This window comes from Anolis sagrei, chromosome 3, assembly GCF_037176765.1.
Source record: "Anolis sagrei isolate rAnoSag1 chromosome 3, rAnoSag1.mat, whole genome shotgun sequence".
NCBI lineage: Eukaryota > Metazoa > Chordata > Lepidosauria > Squamata > Dactyloidae > Anolis > Anolis sagrei.
The window spans coordinates 268,731,882-268,749,779 of NC_090023.1; the positions used below are offsets into that span (position 1 = coordinate 268,731,882).

A 17,898-nucleotide genomic window follows, 5' to 3' on the forward strand; every position below is an offset into this window, starting at 1 on the left:
ATAGATAGATAGATAGGTAAGTAGGAAGGTAGATAGGAAGGTAGGTAGGATGATGATGATGACAAGGTACTGCATGGCAGAGTTAAAAAAAACCCTCGGACAATGCAGAACTTCAAGGCTTCATTGTCCTGCTGACATGGACCACCACTTTCTCCAACACTTTCCACACTGTTTGAAAACTCCCATCATGTCCTTGTATTTACAGGGGGGAAATATGATTACATGCAAAGAATTATCTCCATGTTGATCGTAAACGGCAGGTTTTCTGCAAGTCGCTCCATACACGGCTTTGGTGGTTTTGGGCCACATAGGAAAACAAAACGTGCCAGTTGTTGTGTTTCTTGTCATTTCTTTCCTACATGACTCTGTTTTCAAAAAAAACTTTCCCATGTTCTGTGCCTCTGCGATATGCGAACGCAGCAAGTTTGCAATCACTCACAAAAAGTGCAGGGGTGGATGCCGCTTCCCTTCTCTTTTTGTGGCCTGGTACTTTGAAATGTTTGATCACCATGATGCCATTTCCTTTACATGTACCCAGCGTATGAAACATCAGATGATGAGAATCAGAGAAGAAAGGGAGTGGGTGGGTTGGTGGGTGGGCGGAGGCAAGCGAGGATGGGGACCCTTCAGTTGTGCCCTGGATGTGGACAGGCACACAGGGCTACATGCAGAGAGGTCCAACAAGCCACAAAATGGTCCATGAAAAAGAGTGATGGGCTCTCTCGAACTCAGGATTTGATCCCTGATGTGGGGAGTGGCTCCTGAACAGTCCCTGGTCTGGAAAGGACCACAGAAAGCCCTTGAAATGGCCATGGAAAGCCAGCATCGGGTGGTGCCGTGGGTTGGCGCTTGGCTTTTGCTGCTCTGTTGCCGGTCTGCCTTGCTGCTCAGCCCCTCCGGTAGGTCTTGGCTTGGGTACATTGGAAGGTTGGGGGGGGGGGGGGTCCCATTGGGGTGGTCCCATTGGCAAACTTGTGGAATGAGCAAGAAGGAAAGAGTGGAAGGCATGGATTGTCAGTGTGTAGGTGCCTTCAAGTTGACCGTTGAGTGATGTTATGTTGAGCTCATGCATTGCAGAGGGCTTTCTTAGGTAAGGACGACTCAGAGATGGTTGGGCCAGTTCCTTCTGGAATAGAGTCTACAACAGGCATGGGCAACCCTGGGACTTCCAGATTTTTTGGGCTTGAATTCCCTGGAGGGCCCAAGTTTGTCCATGTCTGGTCTACACTATGGAAGTCCTTTTGGGTTTGGGGAAGGGTCTTCTTCTTTTTGGACTGCTCCCAGAATCCCCCAGCTAGTTATGGGAATGACATTTGAAAAGATGCTTCTCCCATCGCTACAGCCTAATAATAATAATAATAATAATAATAATAATAATAATAATAATATTTTTGGTCATGTCAGGAGTGACTTGAGAAACTGCAAGTTTCTATATCCTATATGGCCATGTTCTAGAGGCATTCTCTTCTGACGTTTCGCCTGCATCTATGGCAAGCATCCTCAGACGTTGTGAGGTCTGTTGGAACTAGGAAAATGAGTTTATATATCTGTGGAATGACCAGGGGGGACAAAGAACTCTTGTCTACATAGGGACCACCAAACGCAAACACGCATCAAGGAACATGAAAGGCACTTCAGACTACATCAACCTGAGAAGTCAGCCATAGCAGAGCACCTGATGAACCAACCTGGACACAGCATATTATTTGAGAACACAGAAATGCTGGGCCACTCCAACAACCACCATGTCAGACTACACAGAGAAGCCACTGAAATCCACAAGCATGTGGACAATTTCAACAGAAAGGAGGAAACCATGAAAATGAACAAAATCTGGCTACCAGTATTTAAAAAAACTCTAAAATTACAACAGCAAAACAACAGAGAGGAAACAATCAGGGACAGCTAATCACCTCTCAACAAAAGATTGCCTCAGGCACTAACAAGCCACACCAAACAACTGCCAGGCCATCAAATGCTAATCAAGATGGTCAGTTGAAACATTCCCACCTAGTATTGTCGAAGGCTTTCATGGCCTGAATCACTGGGTTGTTGTAGGTTTTTTCGGGCTATATGGCCATGTTCTAGAGGCATTCTCTCCTGACGTTTTGCCTGCATCTATGGCAAGGTAGTGCCATAGAGGTAGTGAGGTCTGTTGGAACTAGGAAAAAGGTTTTATATATCTGTGGAATATATATATATATATATATATATATATCTGAGGATGCTTGCCAGAGATGCAGGCGAAACGACAGGAGAGACTGTCTCAGACCATGGCCATATAGCCCGAAAAAACCTACAACAACCCACATTCACACCGAGCTCCAGCAGACAAGAGTTCTTTGTCCTACCCTGGTCATTCCACAGATATATAAACCCAATTTTCCTAGTTCCAACAGACCTCACTACCTCTGAGGATGCTTGCCATAGATGCAGGCGAAACGTCAGGAGAGAATGCCTCTAGAACATGGCCATATAGCCCGAAAAAACCTACAACAACCCAGACGGGGCAATGCTGACAGGGGATAGAGAAAAGGCAGAACTACTTAATGCCTTCTTTGCCTCGGTCTTCTCACAAAAAGAAAGTCATCCTCAACCTCAGCAAGATGGAGTGGATGAGGGATTAGAGGATATCCAACCCCAAATTGGGAAACACCTCGTCCAGGAATACCTGGCTGTTCTAAATGAGTTCAAGTCCCCAACGAAGTAAGAACACATTTCAGACTCCCATCACACTTGGATGCACACATTGCGTTGAGATTAATATTAACATCATCATAAGGCAAATGGCATTCCGTTACTCATCCAATAATTAACATTTGCACTAAGAATAATAATGATTATTATGATGAGATTAATATTAACATCATCATCATCATCATTATTATTCTTAGTGCAAATGTTAATTATTGGATGAGTAACGGAATGCCATTTGCTTTATCGGCACTACTTTTTTGAATGGTGAGACATAAAGATTTGGCATGCGTTTAAAGCTTTATATATATAGTCTGTACTTTGGGTTGCTAGGTGTCTTCTCCTTCAGGGGCACATCTACACCATAGAATTAATGCAGGTTGATGTCACTTTAACAGCCCTGGCTCAAGGCGATGGAGCGCAGGGATCCATAGCTTAACTCCTGGGATTTTATAGCATTGAGCCCAGCAGTTAAAGTGATGTCAAATGCTACAGTATAAATGTAGAATTAATTTGCTAATGTAGATGCATCTCTAGCCTCTTAAGAGTTTATTTTCCTTCTAATCTCCTGAAGTGTAGTGGAGGCTCCTTCTTTGGAAGCTTTTAAGCAGAGGCTGGATGGCCATCTGTCAGGGGTGCTTTGAATGCAATATTCCTGCTTCTTGGCAGAATGGGGTTGGACTGGATGGCCCAGGAGGTCTCTTCCAACTCGATGATGATTCTATGATTGTTAAGAAGGCTCAAAGGATTTTAGACCTTTTCTTTACTATGGATCCAACCTTTTTTGCCGCAAACCGCAAAGACTTAAGGCAGTGTTTCTCAACCTTCCAAATGCTGCGACTCCTTAATACAGTTCCTTATGTTGTGGTGACCCCCAACCATAAAATTATTTTTGTTGCTACTTCATAACTAATTTTGCTACTGTTATGAATTGTAATGTAAATATCTGACATGCAGGATGTATTTTCATTCACTGCACCAAATTTGGCACAAATACACGATAAGCCCAAATTTGAATACTGGTGGGGTTGGATTGATTTTGTCATTTGGGAGTTGTAGTTGCTGGGATTTATAGTTCACCTACAATCAAAGAGCATTCTGAACTACACCAATGATGGACTTGATCCAAACTTGGCGCACAGAACTCCCATGACCAACAGAAAATCCTGGAAGGGTTTGGTAGGCATTGACATTGAGTTTTGGAGTTGTAGTTCACCTACATGGAGAGAGCACGGTGGACTCAAAGAATGATGGATCATGTCTAAACTTGGCACGAATACTCTATATGCCCAAATGTGAACACTGGTGGAATTTGGGTAAAATAGATCTTGACAATAGATCTTGACATTATAGTTGCTGGGATTTATAGTTCACCTAAATCAAATAGAATTCTGAACCCTACCAACGATAGAATTGGGCCAAACTTCCCATACAAGAACCCCCATGACCAACAGAAAATACTGTATTTTCTGATGGTCTTTAGTGACCTCTCTGAAACCCCCTTGTGAACCCCTCAAGGGTCCCGACCCCCAGGTTGAGAAATGCTGACTTAAGGTTTTAAAACCCTAAAGTGCCTCAAATATATATTTAAAATTGCTTATTGTGGTCTTACTGTTTTAAGAGAAGCAAGAAATAATTTATTGTCGAAGGCTTTCATGGCCGGAATTACTGGGTTGTTGTAGGTTTTTTCGGGCTATTTGGCCATGTTCTAGAGGCATTCTCTCCTGACGTTTTGCCTGTATCTATGGCAAGCATCCTCTGAGGATGCTTGCCATAGATGCAGGCGAAACGTCAGGAGAGAATGCCTCTAGAACATGGCCATATAGCCCAAAAAAAAACTACAACCACCCTGCGAGAAATAAGTTTCGTGCAACTATGGACTGAATCCCTTTTGACAAGCCATATCTTTGACCCCTTCTGCACTGCCATATAAAATCCAGATTATCTGCTTTGAACTGGATATTATGGCAGTGTAGCCTCTTATAATCATATAATGTGGTTTATCTACTTTGATAATCTGGATTATATAGCAGTGTAGAAAGGGCCTTTTTCTCCAGCAGACAGTTTCTCTTGTGAGGCATCTTCATTGTAGAGTTAATGCAGTTTTATACCACAGCAATGACCATGGCTCAATGTTTGTTACTTAATTATGGGAGTTGTAATTTGGTGAGCCACCAGCACTCTTTAGCAGGGAAGGCTAAAAGCATTGTAAAATTACAACTCCTATAAAGGCATCTTCACTGTAGAGTTAATGCAGTTTTATACCACTGCAATTACCATGGCTCAATGTTAGTTACTTAATTAATTATGGGAGTTGTAATTTGGTGAGCCACCAGCACTCTTTAGCAGGGAAGGCTAACAGCCTTGCAAAACTATAACTCCCATAAGTGTGCTCGTGCCTCATCAAACAACAAGCCCCCAGGATCCCATAACATTGAGATGTGGCTGTAAAAGTGGTGTGTAACTGCATTACTTCTACAATGTGGATTCACCTCAAGGTACCAATCCCAAATCGTAAATAGGTGCAGTTCTTTGGGAAGAAAGAAGGCATAATGTTGTGGTTTTGAGTGTTGGATAACAAGCCTGGAAACCCAGGTTCAAGTTCCCACTTGGACATGATGCCAATGGCAAACCTTTGGCAAGCATCCTCACTACCTCTGAGGATGCTTGCCATAGATGCAGGCAAAATGTCAGGAGAAAATGCCTCTAGAACATGGCCATATAGCCCGAAAAAACCTACAACAACAGGTAAACCTCTTCTGAAAAATCGTTGCCAAGAAAAACCTTGAATGTCCCCAACTACACTGATGTCTCCACACTCAAGACATAACTTCCTTTTTGTCTCTTTGGGCAGCAACGTTTTGGCCAACCCAATTGAATCAATGGATGGGCACCACGGCTGAATTCACCTGCAATATCTCCAACGCAGTGATTTCAGAGGATTCTGTGATTTGGTACAAATTTGATGCCAGCAAGCAGCCGGTTAAACTGGATCCTAGCAACAAGAACAAGTACAACATCACTCGCCTGGGCCCACAGACGTTTCGCATGAGGATCCTGAACCTAGAAAGAAATGACAGCGGACTCTACTGCTGTAAACGTGTCGCTATCCTCACGAGCCACGCCTTGACGGAAAGCAACTACGGCAACCTCACAGTCACAGGTCAGAACAGACACTTCTGGGCACTTTCTCCCCAGTGTGTGGACCTGGGTTGGGCCACAGATTGGACTCAATGGCTGTCCTGTTCAAGAGGCAGGGGATCTTAGAAAGGTTTAGAAAGGAGCTGTTCAAGGTGCTGAATGTATCACCATAGAGCAGTGGTTCTCAACCTGGGGGTCGCGACACCCAGGGGGGTCGCTGGGCCATTTTCTGGGGGTCACAAAGGTGTCCCGGTTGGTCCCGCCCCCTCCACCTCCACCTCCATCACGCTCCCACCGGCAGGCAGGGGCACAGGGCAGGTGAGGGCCCCTTCGTGCCATCCGGCAGGGATGTGAACTAGGCAAGAGGCTCCAAGTAAGGCCGTGCCCAGCTCTCACTGCCTGCCAGGCTTGCCAGAGGCATGAACCTCCCTGCCGGACTCCAGAATCCAACAGCAACTCCCAAATGTCAAGGTATGTATATACACTGAAGGACATACTAATATTGTAGAAGGCTTTCATGGCTGGAATCACTAGGTTCTTGTGGGTTTTTTCGGGCTATAGAGCCATGTTCTAGAGGCATTTCTCCTGACGTTTCGCCTGCATCTATGGCAAGCATCCTCAGAGGTAGTGAGGTCTGTTGGAATTAGGACAAAGGGTTTATATATCTGTGGAATGGCTGGGATGGGGCAAGGATCTCTTCCCTTTGTCCTAATTCCAACAGACCTCACTACCTCTGAGGATGCTTGCCATAGATGCAGGCGAAATGTCAGGAGAAATGCCTCTAGAACATGGTTCTATAGCCCGAAAAAACCCACAAGAACTTAGACATACTAATACATACAGAGAACACTTTTCTAGGCATTTGTTGATGCTGCAACATGACTCTATGATCAACTTCTACCAGAGATTGACCATAGAACACACTAAAAATACCTACTGAGAATGTGCCTCTAGGTATTTGTAGGTCCTCCAACATAATTTTGTGGTTAACTTCTGGTGAACGCCCTTGAATTCCCAATCAGCTCCTTTGTCAGTGAGGTAGCAAATCCAATCTAGGTTTAAGTCTGAATTCGAAAAGTATTATTGCAAGCCAGATTCTCATATAGCTATATCCCTATCTATCTATCTATCTATCTATCTATCTTTAATCCCCCAAAATGGAGGTCTGCTGAAGGGTCCCTTTTTGGTGTCTCACCATCAGGAGCATGCCCACATTGCATGTTATTTTTGCAAATTGAATTCTCTAATGCTGTAATTTGCTTATGAGGTGCAACCATTTTATAACTCCACACGTGCAGTTTGTGCTGGTACGGCTGTACCAGGAGCTCCAACTTCCTTTTCTTTCTTTGAGTGTTTGCATGTATTCCAAAGTTCCATGCATTTTGCAATAAGATGGCTTCCCTTGGTTTGCAATTATAGGGCCAATGACCCATCAATCATTGTTAAGTTTTGGTTCCGCCCCTTTCCCCAGGGCTCTGGGAGGAGAAGGAGCCATTTTAGGTCAGTCTTGCATTGGAAAGCTTAGCTACAGGACGTGGATTAGCTCCACCTGTAGAGAAGCTTCGTTTCTCACAGCATCCAAGGGGAAACAGTTCCAAAGGACTTCAGCTGGAGAATCTACAAAGCATTGACTGGTAGGTCTGCTCGGGACCCAAGAAGCAGTTTGGAGCCGGGAGCAGAGCCCACACCAGCAAAGTTTAGAAAGTAGATTGCCCAAGGAGGGGTTAAAAAGGGTTTTCCTCTTAAAGAAAAGAAACAGTTCATGAAGCCAGTTGCCTGTCCCTTGTGGACAAGATTAAGAAAGCCACCAGTTGATTCAAAGCCTTGAAGCATTTGTTTAATTGGTTGAAGATCTAAGAAGTATTTGATTGTTTGTTGAAGACTTAAGCAATGATAAAGAACTTTGTTAAACCTTTCAAACTTCTAAAGACTCTGTGTAGGAAAATCCTTAGGGCCTCTCACTCGAGGCACCCCGGCTTCCCACTGGGCACAAAAAGCACGTCCTGTTCAAAAGCCAACTGTCTTCTGGAAGTAGGATTTTGGTCACTGTTTTCTTTAGTTAATCAACTGGCTTTGCTTTTGAACTGATGTCTAACCTTCAGAACTATTGACCATATTTTCTCCTCGTTGAAATCTGCAGAAATTGTGCCGACGTCTGGATCACCAGAAGATGAGTACAAGAAGGATGATGATGATGATGATGATGATGGAAAAGAGAACGAAAATGTTGATCACCAAATCTCTTTGACTGCCATTGGAGTATTGGGGCTGGTCTTGGTCTTGGTGCTGGCATCTTTATGTTTCTTCCTTATTAAAGTCATCCGGAGAAGGCAAGGTACGGAATTCCAGAATCCTAGACTTGGAAGAGACTCCGGTCTCTGCAGGGATACTTTTTGCCGCCTTTGGGCATTTTCTCCCATACTTTGGGGACTCTTTGTTGGAATCGTACCTGGCAGTCACTGTTTTCCAGATTGACATCAGAATGTATCGAGCCTCCGTGGCACAATGGGTTACACCCTTGTACCAGCAGGACTGAAGACCGACAGGTCGGAGGTTTGAATCTGGGGAGAGTGCAGAAGAGCTCCCTCTGTCAGCTCCAGCTCCCCATGGGGGGACATGAGAGAAGCCTCCCACAAGGATGGTAAAATATCAAAACATTTGGGCATCCCCTGGGCAACGTCCTTGCAGATGGCTAATTCTCCCACAGTAGAAGCAACTTGCAGTTTCTCAAGTCGTTTCTGAAACAAACAAACAAAACAATCAGAATGTATGGCAAAGGGATTGGATAGACCAGTGTTTCTCAACCTGGGGGTCGGATCCCCTGTGGGGTTGTGAGGGGGGTGTCAGAGGGTCGCCAAAGACCATCAGAAAACACAGCATTTTCTGTTGGTTGTGAGGGATCTTTGTGGGAAGTTTGGCCCAATTCTATCGTTGGTGGGGTTCACGATGCACTTTGATTGTAGGTGAACTATAAAAAACAGCAACCACAACTCCCAAATGTCAAGGCCTATTTTCCCCAAACTCCCACCAGTGTTCACATTTGGAGATATTGAGTATTCATGCCAAGTTTGGTCCAGATCCATTATTGTTTGAGTCCACAGTGCTCTCTGGACATAGATGAACTGCAACTCCAAAACTCAAGGTCAATGCCCACCAGACCCAGGATTTGCTGTTGGTCATGGGAGTTCTGTGTGCCAAGTGTGGTTCAGTTCCATCATTGGTGAAGTTCAGAATGCTCTTTGATTACAGGTGAACTGTAAATTCCAGCAACTACAACTCCCAAATGACATAATCAATCCACCTTCCCAACCTGACCAGTATTCAGATTTGGGCGTATTGGGTATTTGTGCCAAATTTCATCCAGTGAATGAAAATACATCCCACAGATCAGATATTTACATTGTGATTCATAACAGTAGCAAAATGACAGTTATGAAGTAGCAATGAAAATAATGTTCTGGTTGGGGGTCACCACAACATGAGGAATTGTATTAAGGGGTCGCGGCATTAGGAAGGTTGAGAACCACTGTTATCGGGGCAATGGCTTAAATAGATTTGGTCAAGGCTTTCCCCTGACATTAAGTCCCGTTGTGTTTGACCCTGGGACTCTGGTGCTCATCTCCATTTCCAAGCTAAAAAGCCGGCGTTGTCCTTAGACACCTCCAAAGCCATGTGGCCGGCATGACTGCATGGAGCGCCATTACCTTCCCGCCAAAGCGGTACCTATTGATCTACTCACATTTGCATGTTTTCGAATTGCTAGGTTGGCAGAAGCTGGGCCTAACAGCGGGAGCTCACCTCGCTCCCCAGATTTGAACCTGTAACCTTTCAATCAGCAAGTTCAGCAGCTCAGCAGTTTAACCCACTGTGCCACCCTGAGCTCCTAACGGCTTAAATAGCGAGTTAATATTATCTCCTTTGTTGTTTTGCAGAGAGAGGAAAACCCCATGATGAAAACGCTCCGTTGGTAAGTTCCTTTCCACTCAAAATGTGCTGTCGATGGGGAAAATCTTTCACATCAAACTGTCCATCTTTTTGTTAGGTGATATTCTGCAAGCAAAACTTCAAAAAGTTTGGCCAAGCCGGGAATGAATTTCCCTACCTCTAATTACTCATTAGTTTTCGCATCACACAACGACAACTGAGTTTTCCATTTGCCTGCAACAACGCTGGCTGCAAATTGACTACTATTCAGAGGCATAGAAGTAGCCTTTCTGCCTGTTACTCCTTATTGTATGGGTTCTGCCCAAGGATAAGCAATGGGAAGGAGCAGAGCAAAGTTCCCAAGTGATGGCTTCCTCCTGTTTGGAAATATCATCTGCGTTTCTCAGGCTGGATCCACACTGCCCAATATCCCAGAATCTGATTCCAGATTCTATGATTATCCCAGATTATCTGGCTGTGTAAACTCTTATATTGGGACAATTGCAGAAATTTTTGCATGACACAGCCGGCCTGGACCCTTTCCAGTCAAGTTTTCGCCCGGGTCATGGGATGGAGATGGTCCTGGTTGCCATTACAGATGAACTTCATCGTCAGTTTGATAGCGGCGGATCGGCGCTTCTGGTACTTCTCGATCTTACCGCAACGTTTGACACCGTTGACTACGATTTAATGATCCACCGTCTCGCCATGTCCGGAGTTCGCAATCAGGCCCTTAATTAGTTCAATTCATTCCTCCGAAATCAGAGTCAGTACGTGGAATATATGGACCAAGTCTCCAAAAGTTCCCTGTGCTGTCGCACGCTGGGCCTGTGCATATGACTGTAGACACGACATAAATTCTCTGTGCCCAACGGGATACCGGGGCTGCCTCAGATTAAAGGCCCTTAGATTCCCCCAGAGTCTTTAGAATGCTTAAAGTAAATCCAACAAAGTTCTTTATTGATGAAAACAAACAGGTACTTTCAAGCTTTCTTAACAGTCTATTGGCTCTTACAATCTTGTTCACTGGGAACAGGCACTATCTTCATAACTGTATACTAACTAATGGGGAAATCCTTAACTTCTAATCTGGGCAGTCTGTCTTTTCCTCTGTTGGCGTGGAGCCCCTGCACCCGGTACCAACTGCGTCTGGCTTCCGCGAGCGACCCTTACCAAGCAGAGCTTTGTAGACTTCCAGGGGAAAAGAAGGAATTCAGGTTGCTGTGATGGCTGACTGAAGTCCCTCCAGCAAAATGAGCTGTAAGGCTGTAAAATCCTTGGCCAAGCTGTGGGCTGTAAAACCCTGGCCAAGCTGTAGAGCCTTTTCTCCCTGGCCAAGCTGTAGGCTGTATATCTTCCCAGCCAAGCCGTAGAAGACAAAGCTTTCTGCAGGAGCTCTTGAAATTATGTCCTGCATGGAAGCTTCTCTGTGTGGACTGAACCCAAAATGGCTCCTATTCCCTCCAAAACTCAAAAGGGGGCGGGAACAGGGAACCTAACTATAATTGACAGGTGGCTTGCCCTATGATTGTAGCCAAAAGAAGCCACTTATCTGCAGAGTCCCTGAAACTTAGGACAGCAACAAACATTCAATGCAAAGCAAACAGAAATGGAGCTCCTGGTACAACTGTACCAGCACATTACCCCCTCCTATGCGGGGTACTCCAAGGTGCAATTCTCTCCCCTCTTCTTTTCAACATCTATGTTAGACCACTTGCCAGTTTGGCTCGGAGATTCGGCCTGGACTGCTATCAATATGCGGACGACACCCAACTCCTGTTGCGCTTGGAGCCCGGAGTAACGTCAATACCTGACAATTTCACCTTATGCCTGTAGGCTTTGTCGAACTGGCTACGTGCTAGCAGACTGAAGGTGAATCTGGCGAAGACTGAGATTCTCTGGCATGGCCGCCCGGCAGGTCTGACCCATTTGCTACCCACCTTCGATAGTGCTGCCCTATCTCCTTCGCCTACCGTTAAGAGCTTGGGTGTCGTTTTGGATTCACAACTGACAATGGAAGCTCAGGTCGCTGCTGCCAGCAAATAGGCCTTTTTCCATCTACGACAAGCGAGGCAATTGGCACCTTACCTGTCAGATGAGGCTCTGGCAACAGTCATCCATACCACGGTCACATCTAGGCTGGACTATTGCAATGCCCTGTATGTTGGCCTTTCTATTTCCATGACCTGAAAGCTCCGTATTGTCCAGAATGCTACAGCCAGATTACTCACAAAAACACCCATGAATATTTGTGTTTTATCCTGTATAATTTCTGCTATGTAAATCGCCTGGAGCATCTCAGATGGAGGGCGATTAATAAGTAATTAAAGATGATGATGATGATGATGATGCTATAATCCAGTTCAAAACAGATAATCTGGGATCAGATCCCCGGTGGCGCAGTGAGTTAAAGTGTTGAGCTGCTGAGCTTGTTGACCGAAAGGTCGCAGGTTCGATTCCAGGGAGCGGCGTGAGCTTCCGCTGTCAACCCTAGCTTTTGCCAACCTAGCAGTTCGAAAACATGCAATTGTGAGTAGATCAATAGGTCGGGAAGGTAACAGCGCTCCATGCAGTCATGCCGGCCACATGACTTTGGAGGTGTCTATGGACAACGCCTGCTCTTTGGCTTAGAAATGGAGATGAGCACCACACCCAGGGGCGGCTCAGTCCATTACGCAAAGTAAGCATTTGCAGTATAGTTGATTTTGCCCAGGGGTGTTCTTGAGGCACTCTTGGGGGAAAATAGACCTTGACATATGTGAGTTGTAGTTACTGGGATGTATAGTTCACCTACAATCAAAGAGCATTTTGAACTCCACCAATGATGGAATTGAACCAAATATGGCACACAGAACTCCCACGACGAACAGAAAATATATATCAGTGATTGGTTGGGGGGGGGGGGGCACCAAAATACTGTTTGCTTACCATTGAAAATTACCTAGGGCCACCTCTGGGTGTCACCCATCCTATACCTGTGCATTTTATTTGTATTGCCCGAGTGTCATATCATACATTTCTCCCTGTTTGAAGTTCATTTTGTTTGGGCAAGTTAAGAAGCATTTGGTTGATTTGTTGAAGATCTGAGAAGTGTTTGTTTAAATTGTTGAATTTAAATTGTTGATCGTGCCATTACCGCTCAAGCAGGGAGCTTTGAGATGGTTGAACAGAAGCTCTCCGAAGCTCTAGGTGCTCTTACTGCCTACTACAGGGAAAACCAACTGATCCCTAGTCCATCTAAAACACAGACATGTGCCTTTCACCTTAAGAACAGACAAGCATCCCGAGCTCTGAGGATCACCTGGGAAGGAATCCCACTGGAGCATTGCAGCGCACCCAGATACCTGTGAGTCACTCTGGACTGTGCTCTGACCTACAAGAAGCACTGCCTGAATATCAAACAAAAAGTGGGTGCCAGAAACAATATAATACGAAAGCTGACTGGCACAACCTGGGGATCACAACCAGATACAGTGAAGACATCTGCCCTTGCGCTGTGCTACTCTGCTCCTGAGTACGCATGCCCAGTGTGGAACACATCTCACCATGCTAAAACAGTGGATGTGGCTCTTAATGAGACATGCTGCATTATTACAGGGTGTCTGCGCCCTACACCACTGGAGAAATTACACTGTCTAGCCAGTATTGAACCACCTGGCATCCGCCGGGCAGTGGCAGCCAATAGTGAAAGGACCAAGGCAGAGACATCTCCAGCTCATCCCTTGTTTGGGTATCAGCCAGCACGTCAACGACCTAAATCAAGACATAGTTTTCTTAGATCTACAGAGACACTCGCTGGAACACCTCAGCAAGTGAGAGTCCAAAAGTGGCAGGCTCAAATCCAGCACCTCAATCCGTGGGTGATACCAGATGAGAGAATCCCCCCTGGGCACACAGAAGACTGGGCAACTTGGAAGGCGCTGAACAGACTGCGCTCTGGCACCATGAGATGCACAGCCAATCTTAAGAAATGGGGCTACAGGGTGGAATCCACAGCATGCGAGTGCGGAGAAGAGCAAACCACTGACCACCTGCTGCAATGCAACCTGAGCCCTGCCACATGCACAATGGAGGACCTTCTTGTGGCAACACCAGAGGCACTCCAAGTGGCCAGATACTGATCAAAGGACATTTAATCAGTTACCAAATTTGCAAAATTTGTGGGGTTTTTTATCTGTTTGTTTGTTTTGTTCTGTTAGAAATGTAATAAAATGTTCTAGTTCCGGATGACACGATAAATAAATAAATAATTGTTGAAGATCTAAACAATAATAAAGGACTTTGTTAAACTTTTCAAGCATCTAAAGACTTTTGGATAGGAAAATCCTTAGGGCCTCTCAGCCAAGGCAACCCAGCTTCCCGCTGGGCACAAAGAGCATGCCCAGTTCAAAAGACAATTATTATAGGCTCAGCGCATGACAGCACAATGATGATGATGATGATGATAATGATGATGATGATGATGGCTTGTAGATCTCTTTCCCATGTACTGTTTCCAAGCCAGGTGTCACCCATCCTATATCTGTGCATTTTATTTGTATTGCCCGAGTGTCATATGTTGTGCTGGTCATGGGGGTTCTGAGTGGGAAGTTTGGGCCAATTCTGAAACTCAAGGTCGATGCCCACCAAATCCCTCCAGTATTTCTTGTTGGTCATGGGAGTTCTGTGTGCCCAGTTTTACGAGGGACAGGGCCTTCTCAGTGGTGGCCCCTCGGCTGTGGAACGCCCTTCCCACAGACATTAGATCAGCTCCCTCATTAATGGCATTTCGGAAGAAAGTGAAAACCTGGTTGTTTGAACAGGCGTTTGAATAGGCAGTGCAATGAATTATAATGAATGATAGGAAATCGGAACTACGGATGACGAGCTTGGATTATGATTTTAGTTATGAGACGCTAATGAGTTGTTTATTAATGTTTATTGATGTTAATTTCTTAGTGTATTATTGTTTTTCAATGGTTTGTATGATGCTAGCATTGAATTGTTGCTGCTGTTTGTTGTTAACCGCTCTGAGTCGCCTAAGGGCTGAGAAGAGCAGTATACAAATAAAGTAAATAAATAAATAAATTCTATCATTGATGGGGTTCGGAATGCTCTGTGATTGTAGGTGAACTATAAATCCCAGCAACTACAACTCCCAAATGTCAAGATCTATTTTTCCCAAACGCCACATTTGGGCATATTGAGCGCTTGTGCCAAGTTTGGTTCAGATCCATCATTGTTTGAGTCCACAGTGCTCTCTGGATCTAGGTGAACTACAACTCCCAAACTGAAGGCCAGTGCCCACCAAACCCTTCCAGTATTTTCTGTTGGTCGTGGGAGTTCTGTGTGCCAATGCCCACCAGACCCTCCCAGTATTTTCTCTTGGTCATGGGAGTCCTGTGTGCCAAGTTTGGTTAAATTCCATCGTTGCTGGAGTTCAGAATGCTCTTTGATTTTAGGTGAACTATAAATCCCAGCAACTACAACTCCCAAATGTCAAGATCTATTTTGCCCAAACGCCACATTTGGGCATATTGAGTATTTGTGCCAAGTTAGGTCCAGATCCATCATTATTTGAGTCCACAGTGCTTTCTGGATCTAGGTGAACTACAACTCCAAAACTGAAGGTCAGTGCCCACCGAACCCTTCCAGTATTTTCTGTTGGTCATGGGAGTTCTGTGTGCCAAGTTTGGTTAAATTCCATCGTTGGTGGAGTTCAGAATGCTCTTTGATTGTAGGTGAACTATAAATCCCAGCAACTACAACTCCCAAATGACAAAACTAACCCCAGCAGTATTCAAATTTGGGCATATTGGGTATTTTGGGATACCAGATATTTACATTACGATTCATAACAGTAGCAAAATTAGAGTTATGAAGTAGCAACAAAAATAATGTTATGGTTTGGGGTCACCACAACATGAGGAACTGTAATAAGGGGTCGCGGCATTAGGAAGGTTGAGAACCACTAGTCTAGATCCATCACTGTTTGAGTCCACATTGCTTCTGGATGAACTACAACTCCAAAAAGTCAAGGTCAATGCCCACCAGACCCTCCCAGTATTTTCTCTTGGTCATGGGAGTCCTGTGTGCCAAGTTTGGTTCAATTCCATCATTGGTGGAGTTCAGAATGCTCTTTGATTTTAGGTGAACTATAAATCCCAGCAACTACAACTCCCAAATGACAAAATCAATCCCCACCAACCCCACCAGTATTCAAATTTGGGCATATCGGGTATTTTGGGATGTCAGATATTTACGTTACGATTCATAACAGTAGCAAAATTAGAGTTATGAAGTAGCAACGAAAATAATGTTATGGTTTGGGGTCGCGGCATTAGGAAGGTTGAGAACCACTGATCTGAATAAATAAGTCAATGGCATCTTCCCTTTCTTGGCTTCATCGTAGGAAGCAGAGCCTCCTGCTGTGGCTGTCTTCACCGTGGATTATGGGGTGCTGGAATTCCAGGCTAGGAAGAATTTTCCTCCTCCGTCTCCGAAGCCGCAACCTTTGGACCAAACAGAATACGCCACCATCATCTTTCCGACGGAGAAGCCGGAACCCATGAAAAACACAAAGAGGACTAAAAAGCAAGTGAGATGGGTTCCCACCAGCAGGCAACAGTTGCATTGAGGGCAAGGGATGGAGATGGGCTCCTCTTCCTCACCAAATTTGGCTCCTGTGGCCTTCTGAGATTCTGGGTCGGAAATCTGGAAACGCTGACATGACTATTGGTGATTCATCTGCGAAACCAGACACGGTCTGGGTCACGATGGCAGCCTAGAAACCACATCCTCGCCATGAAGATGTGGATTGGGGTGAGAAAAATATTGCCTATGCTGAGAATAGGGGAATAATGAAGACTGAGGATGTTTTTCTACCCTGGCATGTTTTGACGTATTGAGACATCCCATGGAAGCAGACCACAACCACCGTGGGATTTTTTTGTACTTGCACGAGACTAATGCCAAATAAAAACTCTAGCACAATCCTCCTCCATTTTGGTTGAGTTTCCTTTTGTGTAAAAAGTTGGATTAGGCAAGGAGGGGGATTGCATTTGGCATAAAGTCACCTTACTTTTTACTTACTTACTTAGGCGATCCCACGTAGCTTGAGGATGATTGTCTTCCAGAGGAGTCTTGGTGGTGGGTCCACAGATGGCTGTGGAACCCTATTCTTGATCCACATAGAAGGCGGTCCCGGTTGGGGTTGGCTTGATGCACCTTACTCTTGGCATATTTCTCTCTTTCGCCTCTGTTCGTGCCTCTTCAAATTCTACAACACTGCTGGTCACAGCTGACCTCCAGCTGGAGCGCTCAAGGGCCAGGGCTTCTCAGTTCTCTCTGTCTATGCCAGAGTTTTTAAGGTTGGCTTTGAGCCCATCTTTAAATCTTTTTTCCTGTCGACCAACATTCCATTTCCCGTTCTTTAGTTTGGAGTAGAGCAACTGCTTTGGGAGATGGTGACTGGGCATTTAGACAACATAGCCAGTCTAGTGGAGTTGATGGTGGAGGAGCATTGCTTCAATGCTGGTGGTCTTTACTTCTTCCAGCACACTGACATTTTTCCACCTGTCTTTCCAAGAGATTTGCAGGATTTTTCAGAGGCAACGCTGATGGAATCGTTTCAAAATATGCATGTGACATCTGTAGACAGTCCACGTTTCGCAGGCATATAGTAGGGTTGGGAGGACAATAGCTTTATAAACAAGCACCTTGGTAGCCCTACGGATGTCCCGGTCCTCAAACACTCTGCTTCATTCGGAAGAATGCTGCACTCGCAGAGCTCAGGTGGTGTTGTATTTCAGTGTCAATGTTGACTTTGGTGGAGAGGTGGCTGCCAAGGGAGCGGAAATGGTCAACATTTTCTAATGTTACACCATTAAGCAGAATTTCTGGCAATAAAATTACCATAGTTATGAGATATTAAGCCAGAGTTTTGATTTTGTAACTACTACTGGGAATTTCATAGAATCCTAGAATTGGAAGAAGTGCCCAAGGACCCTCTGTTCCAACCCCGTTCTTCCATTCAGGAAGACACAATCCAAGCCCTCCCAACAGATGACCATCTAGCCTCTGTTTATAAACATCCAGAGAAGGAGACTGCAACAAATTCCCAGGAAGTATCATATTGAAATGGAGCAAATTTGGAGCGGC

The 17,898-nt window shown here is 45.0% G+C and overlaps 1 protein-coding gene across 1 annotated transcript; it reads left to right on the forward strand.

The window, feature by feature from the left end:
* The first annotated feature begins 642 nt into the window (after positions 1–642).
* PDCD1 (programmed cell death 1) lies at positions 643–16,692 on the forward strand. Its single transcript, XM_067466338.1, has 5 exons — positions 643–899; positions 5,549–5,857; positions 7,976–8,170; positions 9,768–9,802; positions 16,151–16,692. The coding sequence occupies exons 1-5, from the start codon at positions 746–748 to the stop codon at positions 16,373–16,375; spliced, it is 918 nt and encodes a 305-aa protein (XP_067322439.1). The 5' UTR covers positions 643–745; the 3' UTR covers positions 16,376–16,692.
* Positions 16,693–17,898: the final 1,206 nt, after the last annotated feature.